The sequence below is a fragment of the Rhinichthys klamathensis genome, unplaced genomic scaffold (assembly GCF_029890125.1).
Source record: "Rhinichthys klamathensis goyatoka isolate OS25496 unplaced genomic scaffold, OSU_Roscu_1.1 h1tg000937l_1, whole genome shotgun sequence".
Classification (NCBI taxonomy): Eukaryota; Metazoa; Chordata; class Actinopteri; order Cypriniformes; family Leuciscidae; genus Rhinichthys; species Rhinichthys klamathensis.
In genome coordinates this window covers 12831-24107 of record NW_026607265.1, presented here as the reverse complement: position 1 = coordinate 24107, position 11277 = coordinate 12831, and the positions used below count along the sequence as shown (strand labels likewise).

Sequence of the window (11277 nt, the reverse complement as noted above, 5' to 3'; positions counted from 1 at the left end):
AGTTTTTTCTTCAAAATGATCTGAAAATCATCCTGTCTTATCATTCACATAAAACAATAGATTGGTTTAAATTTAAAAATGACACTTTTTGTTTGGAAAGGCAATATGCGCAGGGGTGTGACCTGCTGTGATTCACACCTGAGAAGACAATGGGCCCGCATAATGAGCGCATAATGGGGCTGCATACTAATGAGCCTTTCATTCAGGTGTGTCACTGAGCCACAAGAATGCAATGACAATATATATATATATATATATATATATGCCTATATAATACAAAATTGGTTCACAGTTCCAATTATTTATTTATTTTTCAAATTGTGCTTGCAAATTGTATAATATCAAATGTAAAAATTTCTAGTAATTGTGCAGTTAATTATCATACTGTTTTTACAGAAAGTTTGGGAATGTATCCCAAATGTGTCACTAATAAAACACAATACAAATAATTTAAAGAGGAGGCTTATATTGAGCTTTTAAGATTTACCTAAGATTTATTTATATGTAGCCTACATATATTTTTGCTATTTTAATAAAAAGGTTACAATTACAACAACAATTAAAATTTTAACTATATTTCAAATGTAATCTTTCTTTGTATTATATACTAAAGTATACATTTTATCATACATATTTCACAGTTGCAGATTAATTAGTTTGAATATAGCTTACAATCGAACAAACACTATAATAACATCTTAGCAACAAGCTTATTTGATGTGGCAGTATTTTACAGTAAAAACGACATCTTGTCTTTCATATGTAACATATCGTTTTTATGATTAGGACATATAAATGTTAATTTGCAGTTTAATACGTTGCTTATACAAAAATATTTTATTTCAACATATTTCAGTCGATTTTTACTCATCTCAGTATTGGAATATACTTAGGTAAAAGCTGTTCATTCATTCACACACAAAAACGCGATCCAAACAGTCTTTTTGTTTACCGACACTATTCCATATCGCGATTAGAACAAAGCACTTGAAAATAAAGAATGTAGCCTACCTATTTCCTCGGCTGGATCCGTTGCTCCTCCAAATGAAACTACCTGTAGCCTACTTCTGAGGTAATTTTTTCCAGGATTATTATTAAGATAGTACTATTATTCCTCACAGCATCGTAATATGTGTCTCTTTCGGTGGTTATCCAGCTGGTGTGGGCGTGGATCGCCTCAGAGCATTTGTGTTTGAATAGAGCGCGCGCTCCGTGGGCGTGGTCAAATTAACTTTAATGAGCTGAGACGAGAACGACTATCATCTCTCTCTTTTCGTACAGATTACATAAAATGAGAAATTTTTTTTTTAATATAAATTACTTCATTTAAAAGAAGATAATTCAGGCTTCATGCCTGTGTGCCTGTATACCTGTTTGACTGAGTATTTGCAGAGTTACAGATGATTTTTCGGACGCGTTTCAGAATGGACTTCACTGACAGAGAGAACGCAGAACGCGCATCATGTTTATTTTTCTTTATTAGGCGAAAAGCACAACACTTTGTTTTTATTGTGAGGTTCCACAAAAAAAATACAAACTTAACAGGATCGAATGATGTACAACACTTATATGTAAGATCAAAATTAACAGAGTAATTTGAGTCTCTTTTGCACTGATAAGGAAAAAAGTGAGCTGGTATCGCCGGCGAGACCGCCGACCCCAGAGAGTTAATGGAACAAAAGGATTGTAAAAACAACAAATATGTACTAATCTAAGGTGGATCCACTGAACCGTATTACAGCACATTATCCCTTCATAATGATACATTTCTTCATCTCCAACTTTAATGCTTGAAAGCAGACTGTCGATTATGCAAGTATCTAGCCCATCTTCATTCCTGATAAATGAGACAGGTGTATTCCTCCTCTCTCATTCTTTTCACTCTTAGCACCTCGGTTCTCTTTAACATGGTAAGGAGAAACAGCTTCCCTTCTACTTTGAAGACCTGAAAGCTAGTCGGTGGAATTTTAATAGGTGGCAACTGTAAGCTATGTTTAGCTAAAACATAGTACATTGTGTGAGTATGTGAATGTATAAGATGCTTTAAGTGACATCCTAACCATACCTCCCGCCGAAATAGCATCGGTGGAATGACAATGGTTTGTAGGTTAACCAGCACAATGTTTGTCTGTTCTGCATAAATCAGAAGTAATTATTATCAAAAGATATTATTGTCACAAGATAAAGATTCCAGTTTTCAATGCAAAAAGAGGGGGGCTCCTCTTTCTTGGCGAGGGTCAGTGCTGTCCACTTATCACCGGGCTCTGGCTGACGTGTCTCAGCGGATTGTAGCTCTGTCTGTGGGGGGCTCACGATTCCTCTGTGGCCACAAATGGTGAAACAGGCTCTGGGTCCACATGTGTTCTGGACCGGGGGTAGACACTCTACAGACACCAGATGATGACATCCCTCCAGTTTAGTCCAGAGGTTTCTGGGAGGTCTGTGGTATAGTGGTAGTTAGCCCAGATCCAGAACAAAGATTTCAAGGTCTTGTCGTCGAAGGGGCTAGTGATCAAGACAACACATTTTCAGCAAAAAAATAAAATAAATCAACGTCCTCATGGGCAATCACAGAAAACTTAGCTGCATAATCCATCTTTTGGGTCAGTCGATCTGTCACATGATGAAGACGATTCCACAGGTTCCAATACAAAAAATCCTTAATAATGTAAAATACAGAGGGTGTGCGTTAAACAAATGCAAACATAAATATCAACCACCAAACACAGACTGAATGTGAGGAACTTAAATACATGGTGATGAACTAAATGACAAACAGCTGTGAAGATTAGTGTCCATGGAAACTGATGAGTGGCGGGAAATTCAAACAAAAGAACATATGATGAATGAAAACAAACTAAAAGTCCATGAAACCGAAACTAAAAACAAACACAACTGAATAGGCGTGGCAATTTTATATATATATATATATATATATATATATATATATATATATATATATATATATATATATATATATATATATATATATATATATATATATATATATATAAATAGTATCTCACAAAAGTGAGTAGGCCCTACACCCCTCACATTTCGGGAACCATTTTAGTATATCTTCTCAAGGGACAAAACTATAGAAATGAAACTTGGATATATTTGAGAGTCAATGTGCTGCTTGTATAGCAGTATAGATTTACTGTCCTCTGAAAATAACTCAACATACAGCCATTATTGTCAAGATAGCTGGCAACAAAAGTGAGAACACCCTAAGTTAACATGTCAAAACTGTGCCTAAAGTGTCAATATTTTGTGTGTACACTATTGTTATCTAGCACTACCTTAATGATGAGGTGCGTTCCATTTGACAGGGTCCCTACGCAGTGTTCACTGCTCCCTACTCCCTGAACACGGTACATCAGTTGAAGTGGACTTTGCTGACAATAATCACTCATTTGGAATGCCTTGAAACGTCATCAAAGATTATGATATAACTTAATTAAATTTTGTAATTTACTTTAGTTTCTAATTTAAAATCATATAGGCCTATAGATACATTCATCACCCCAACCGTTCATAAATACTCTAGTTTGTATAATAATAACAATATTTATGACTACTCAATGCATACGTAAACTCAGAGCCGTTAGAAATTTAAATTTAAAATCTCTTCCAACGGCTCTGCTCTATGGTTAGTTCAGACTGGTGACGTGGTGCACAATGACAGTTGGTTGATTTTCACTCTCTACTTCCTGTGAAGTGATGTATCGATGTTCCCTTATTTCCTATGCGTTTGCAGTGCCCTTCAAACTGAACATGTTCGTTCCCTTCGGATTGGAATCTCACTTAAGATGGTGAAATACCCTGTGAAGTCCACTTCGCAGTCCACTTACGGTCGAATGGAACGCACCTATGGAGTTCACCAGAGCTGCACAGGTTGTTGCTGGGATCCTCTTCCACTCCTCCATAATGACATCATGGAGCTGCTGGATGTTAGACACATGGCGCTTCTCCACCTTCCGCTTGAGGACGCCCCACAGGTGCTCAATAGGGTTCAGGTCTGGAGAAATTCTTGGCCACTCACCTTCACCTTCAGCTTCCTCAACAAGGCAGTTGTCATCTTGGCGGTGTGGGGTCGTTATCATGCCGTCGGCCCAGTTTCTGAAGGGAGGGCATCATGTTCTGCTTCAGAATGTCACAGTACATGTTGGAATCCATGTTTCCTCAATGAAGCGCAGCTCCCCAGTATCAGCAGCACTCATGCAGCCCCAGACCATGATGCTACCACCACCATGCTTGACTGTAGGCAAGACACAATTTTCTTGGTACCCCTTACCAGGGCGTCACCACACATGTTGGACACCATCTGAGCCACACAAGTTTATCTTAGTCTCATCAGACCACAGGACAACATGGTTCCAGTAATTCATGCTCTTGGACAGGTTGTCTTCAGAAAACTGTTTGCGGGCTTTCTTGTGAGCCAAATCTATTCTGTTATACAAGCAGCACATTGACTACTCTAAAATATATCAAAGTTTCATTTCTATAGTCCCTTGAGAAGATATAAAAAAATTTCAACAAATATTTTGTGACCTAAATACAATACTAACTGACTAAAACTAGCATATCAAATTGTTTGTTATTCTCTTATTTGGGCTTTTTGTGTCCTTCTCTGTGTGTTCAGACAAATACAGTGGCAGACGGAGAGCAAAAGAGTGAGCCAGAGAGAAATGCCCTTATGACGCCACACACACCACTGTTCTGTCTCAGTTTCAACCATGTGCTTCTTGGTATCCACACATTCATCAGGGCTGTGATGATAGTTCTTCACTGAATGATCTATTTGTAGAGAAATTCACAACCTAATACCAAATATTTATAGAGGGCTAAACGCTTGAGATTTGTAAAGTCAGATGTACAATGTTTTACTTCTCATTAGTTTAACAGCTAAAGCCGGGAAAACAAATGAAGGTCTCCTGCTTGGTCGTTTGACCTGGTACATTTTAGCCCACCAGGGCTGTTTACAGAGGCCAGTAAGCACAAAGGTGTCAGACCTTGGCATATGAGCAGATCCCTTTACTTGTAAATGACTTTGAAATTCATTCAAGCTCTGTTCCGCTTGCTTCTGACTTTAACCATGACTTTGGCCTGGAAACAAAGAGACTGACAGTGATTGATTAAGGTCATTGTTGTCCTGCTCCACGGGACTACAACATCTTTCAGAGAACATGGGTGTGTGGTGTGGTCAAGGGTTTAGAGGAACAGGATAGAGTGTTGTCTGTGCTGAGCCTCATAAGATCCAGATTTACCACACACTGCCAAAGTTATACATCAACGGACCCAAGACAAACAGGCCCACAAGCTGAGAATGACTGACAGCTGACAAAGATAGCCACAGAAAGGGGACATGAGCTTATGGTCTGCGGGAGTCGATCTAGAACATTCTATCCCCATGTTCACTTCTGTTTACAGCAAACACACTAATAGCCGCATGATTGGCAACATCTTATGAAATAGCAATGAGAGGATGGATAAAATCTCAGAGAAGAGCCATGTCTGTTGAGAGTCAAGCTTTGATGATTAATCTCAACCAACTGTTGCCATGAGCTGCCTTTTTCTGAATATAATTGGGGGAAAAAGTCCCCCAAAGTTCAAGTTCGGTAAACTCTGCCCTGCGAATTCATTTCACGTGAAGACGTGTGACTAAAAGAATGATACGCCATAACGTGATTTTTTTTAGCTGCAGTAAAAAGATGCAAACTTTAAATCTGCAGGATTGCAGTAAAGTGGAGTAGATTGCATATTTTTACATCTTTTTTGTAAAAACACAGAATGGGATGTCATTTTGCGACTGTTGCAGTGTCCGTAGAAATTTAGCGTGCTCAAAGTCTAGTGTGACCGCGAAGTGTTTGTATTATAAATATGAACGGCAGTACTTCTGTAAACAACCATGTCGACAACTTCGAATGGTCATCAAATTATTTTATTAAATCAGTAGTAAAAACATAACCCAAGAATGCAGTTATAAGTTAAGCTTTTCAATTATTATTTCTCCAGAACAATCCTTCATTTGTAAATGTGTACATGTCATGATGTGTGTCAGTGAACTCAAAATCTGCTTTAAAATATTATGTACAGGAGTTGTTGCTGCCGCGGGGATCATCGTCCTCCTCCATTGCCCGCCCCTCCTCCGGCTCCGCCTCCGGACTGATCCTGAGCTCCAGACATCATCAGGAAAAGAACAAGAGGGACAATATACATCCACTGGTGATGAAAGAGAAAAAACACACAAGAAGGTTTTCAACATATTTGTTAGCAGTTTGAAATGCAACATGACGGTTCCTCTCCGGAGTCAATGACTAGGTGCAGGGCAATTACAGGCTTTTGGATTAATTGGAAAGTTTTCCCAAGCAAATCATTTTCAGTTTCATCCTTCCTTACTCTCTTTTTGTCCAACCTCCACCACTTACTGCTTCTTACAAATGACTTTCCACTATGAGGGAGAAATGAGACTGAAAGAACAGGAAAGAGTGAAGCAAGCAGAGTGGGTCATGAACATCTCTGAGCTTGAGACTATCATCACCTGCTAATATTACTGGCCAAAAGACCCTATTTGATCAAAACACCACTGATTTGGTCATGACCCAGCAAGAAACCTACACGAAAAAAGCACATCAAACAACTGAACACCAAGCTGAAACAGAGGAAGGATCAGAGGATTTGAGTTTGTGTGCATGTGGGTGCTTGTTCAGACCCATATACACACACAATGAGAAATGCAGCGGGAGTGACAGAGTAACCAAATAAGGCTTAAATGAGTTTCAGTACTTGAAATGAATGGAAATCAGCTCTGCTCTCTGGCGCCCCCTGGTGGGGTCTGTGCTGAACTGGTGGCCATGAGGAACACTGCACCTCCCAGAATCAAATACCACTGGAACACAGCACAGACCAGCACAAAGTCAACACAGACACAGCACAGACACAGCATTGTGAATGCAGAACAGCCAACCACGACACACGCTGCAGGAGAGTTTAGAGGTCGGTTACAAAGAGGGACATTAATACTGGTAGCTGTATTTTGGAAAGGACGGAACAGACCAGCAACTTCAGTCGTGAAATAACTTAGCTCAAAATACACCCAAAAAAATACAGTAACGGTCATCTTGGGCATTGCAGTCCACTGATACACAACTAATTCTAAAGAGACAAACAAATAAAACTATTAGCAGGAATAGAGGCCATTTGGAAAGGAGTTATTCCACAAAGGAGGTAAAATAAAAGATGAGAAAATATTAATGTGATGATAGTGCATAAGGTTCCACATTTTTACTACCTACATAGTTGGGAAAAATTGTCACATTAATAATTAGTCAAAATGCAAACACAATTACTTAAAGCTGCAGTCCGTAACTTTTTTGGGTTAAAAATGATCCAAAACAAATTTGAGAAAATACATAACCAGCCAGTGTTCAAAACTCTCTGCTTGCCTTAGCTCGATTCAAAGCGGTAAGCTTGTAATAATGTTTTTAATTCCAGTGGTACTGGTGGATTTCCGCGGGAGATTCGAGCATGTCTTTGTGTCATTACGTCACATCTGTACACATAAAGAAGGAGTCTCGGCTAGTAGGCTATATTGCGTGTGAGGATGCTGGAGGTGGAGATTTATAGCCTTTTCTCACAGCACTTGATATAATTAAACTTATTAATTTGATGGCGGATCCAGAAAGGTTCAAACGACAATCACCAGTGACAACAGATTCACCCGCTGTAAAATGCAAAAGACTTCGGACTTCGGAGTGGCTACAGAAAAAAGAGACTGCAACCGGACCCATGCGAAAACAAATTATACATATCTGAAGGGTATTAAATGTAGTCGCGCAATGCTGATGTTGTTAACATTAACAATTTGAGAACAAAGTATAATTTGTACGGTTTGATGTGATATGATAAGCGATCGTTAGATTTAATCAGCGTGATTTACTGCAATTATTTTTTTCTTAGTTGGTCAGAAGAACAAAAGTGGATGTTTCTTACTTGTTCAGATGACATTTTAGGGTGAAAATTATTATGTTGGTCATAATTCCAAATATAATAATCTGTGATTCTGAATGCCAGTATCCACACCGGCGCGGTGACTGACAGCCGCACAGTCTCCTCAAACATTGTGTTCATCCACGCTGTGCAGAGGCACAAACCACGTAAAGTTGATAATTACGCGAATAACTGCAATTGCAGATTTCGAACAGAGATGGCGACAAAAAGGGAAAACTACGGACTGCAGCTTTAAGTGAACTTTCACAGAAAAGTCAAGTAAAAACTGGCACAACTCAAATCAGTAATGAGTCTTCAGTCTCATACATCATACAGAATTAAAGCTGCAGTCCGTAGTTTTTCCTCTTTGTCGCCATCTCTGTTCGAAATCTGAGACTCCTTCTTTATGTGTACAGATGTGACGTAATGACGCAAAGACATGCTCAAATTTCCCGTGGAAATCCAACAGTACCTCTGGAATTAAAAACATTATTACTAGCTTACCGTTTTGAATCGAGCTAAGGCAAGCAGAGAGTTTTGGTTATGTACTTGCTCAATTTATTTTGGATAATTTTCAACCCAAAAAAGTTACGGACTGCAGCTTTAAATAAAAATACTCACATATTTGGCAAAGAAGGATTTCTGCTCTTGTGGGTTTTTGCCTTTCTTTTCCATTTCCTGTTCCATCCTCTCAATGTAGGGTGCTGTTTCGGGTCTAAATAAGAGGCACAAGACAAACTAATTTCCAAAGGAGCTGATAATAACATATGCAGACAATGAAATTTGTGGGTGCACTGTTTGCATACTCTTCAAATAATAAAGTAAATGTGTAGACCAGTGGATCCATTCTCAACCCACTATGAGGCCTGCAGACTTCCAAGAGGGACCCAATATGTCTTACAATTATTTCAGTGTATAACATTAAACTGCCATCATATTTTTGAGATCATTTATTTATATTAATACAGATTTACCAGAGATACATATTCTGCTTAAACAGGAGGGCATTTGAATATTGTCTTGGAAAAAAGGGGTGCTTTGGAGTAAAACATGTTAAGAATCACTGGTGAAGACATAGTAGTTTTGTCTTTGTTCTGTTAGTATGTATGTATGTGAAGTATGTTTTTCTTGAGGTCCCCTCGAAAACGAGATGTCACATCTCAAGGGGTTTTCCTCTTAACAATAAATTTGAAATTTGGTGTAGACATAGTAACTGAAATAGCAGTCTGAGTGTAAAAGCATAAGAGTGTGTGTGAGTGTGTGTGCACTCACACAGGTGCAGTGACAGGTGCCACAACACTTATTGTTGTGTTAAAAACTTCCAGGTCAACCTCATCCTCCACCTCTATTCCACGACATGAACCGGGGATTGTCACTATGGAAATGCCGATGACATTTCCGCTGACATCAGTGTGAAGGGTGATGACGTCACTGAGGTGGGACTCCACTAACGAGCACTGCAAAAAAGAAAGACAGAGACAGAGACAATAAAAGTTTATATTATATAAATAATATATGCTGTGAAATAGTACAATTTAAAATAACTTTTTTCTATTGATTATCCTTCAGAAATCATTCTAATATGCTGATTTGGTGCTCAAGAAACCTTTATTATTATTATTATCAATGTTGAAAACAGCTGTCCTTGATATTTTTGTAGAAACCATGATACATTTTTTTCATGATTTTTTGATGAATAATAAGTGCACAAGAACAGCATTTATTTGACACAGAATTTTTTTGTAACATTATAATCAACTTTTATTAGTTTAACGAATATAATAAATTAACTTCTTTAAATAAAATTCTTACAGACCCCAAGCTTTTAAACGTATATATTTAAATTCAAATATATCTAATGTTGATATTTGCAGGAGGTTGACTTACAGCTCTAACGAACGCTGTAATGTAACCTTCAGACTGTCTCTCTGTCTGCCGGTCCACTTGTAGAGAGACTCTAGGCACCCGGATCCTGTACAGACCATCAACTGCTGCCACATCCTGAAGGACACAGGCAGAGAAATACAATTTTAGACCAGAGAGACAGCAGACAAGGTTACGACATTTCACCCTTTAAAACGAATATCCTTGCTTTCCTAAAAAACAGCAGGTTCTCACCTTCATAGTATTCCTGTCTTTCTCAGAGAGCTGGTTTTGTGCGAGATACACACCGTTTTCCCTTCCACCCCTGAACTGCAGGGCACCACGAAGGCGAAATCTGGGAACATCATCTGAAACAAAAACCAGCAGTCACGACCATAGACTGTAAAAAAAGGTCACGACACAACAAAGAGAGACATTAAAAGACAGGCTAATTATTAAGTATTTACCTTAATACTCACCTATTTCAAATGAGTGCTCTAGTGGCACAGAGAATCCGCTGAAATCGGTGTCTACCGCATCTCCTATCTGTCAAACAAAACCATTTACATTCACTCCGCATACAGGCACATCAGACAGCAGCCTAACATGCTAACAAGCTCCACATATGCAAGAAATCAGCAAATCCGCACAGAATACACATAACGAGAATGATGTTTAACGGACATATAACATATTCACCTTACCCTTCGACCATTATTGCATTCGCCAGATTGTGTCCATAACAGCGTAATAATTGACAGGACGGACAAAATAAGCGACAAGACTCTTATCGTGGCCATTTTGTCGCAAGCCTTGAGAGAGACTTCCTCTCTGTGTAACGGAAATACAGCGTTTCAAAATAAAAGTCGTAAAAACATTAAAGATACTCCTCCATTCACTTATGAAATGTATATTCATATATATATATATATATATATATATATATATATATATATATATATAAAATGGTATTTACTTTTAAAGCATTAATATATGTCTCTCACAATATACAACTGGATACCACATTAAAAGTCTTCAGAGTTTTTATTTTATTTATTGCTTTACTTAAAAAATGTTTTATCCTCATTTATCTCGGTCTTATTCAGGCTCTAAAATCATATGTCTATGTCTAAAACTGATACTTTTGCTATGTTTCCGTTAGTGTCTCCTTGCAGCCATTAGAGGGCGCGCTGCACGCTGGAGCACAGTCACGTTGAAGTATTGCTAGAATCGGCTGTTCCTTCGCCGGGCGCAGTGGCGTGCGCCTGTAATCCAAGCTACTGGGAGGCTGAGGCTGGCGGACCGCTTGAGCTCAGGGGTTCTGGGCTGCTGTGGACTATGCCGATCGGGTGTCCGCACTAAGTTCGGTATCGATATGGTGCTCCTGGGGGAGCCCGGGACTACCAGGTCGTCTAAGGAGGG

General features: G+C 38.7%; 1 protein-coding gene across 2 annotated transcripts; it reads right to left on the bottom strand.

Annotated features, from left to right (window-relative positions):
- Window positions 1-5926: 5926 nt before the first annotated feature.
- On the bottom strand, window positions 5927-10696 carry emc10 (ER membrane protein complex subunit 10). Of its 2 annotated transcripts, XM_056244203.1 has the most exons (8): window positions 10560-10696; window positions 10335-10401; window positions 10111-10223; window positions 9880-9993; window positions 9265-9449; window positions 8614-8707; window positions 6790-6892; window positions 5927-6225 (listed from the first exon to the last, which is right to left on the bottom strand). In XM_056244203.1, exons 1-7 carry the CDS (start codon window positions 10653-10655, stop codon window positions 6806-6808), a joined length of 756 nt encoding a protein of 251 aa, XP_056100178.1. In that variant the 5' UTR covers window positions 10656-10696; the 3' UTR covers window positions 5927-6225; window positions 6790-6805. The 2 variants fall into 2 exon arrangements, with proteins under 2 accessions (XP_056100178.1, XP_056100177.1); XM_056244202.1 differs by lacking the exon at window positions 6790-6892.
- Between the last annotated feature and the right edge of the window lie 581 nt (window positions 10697-11277).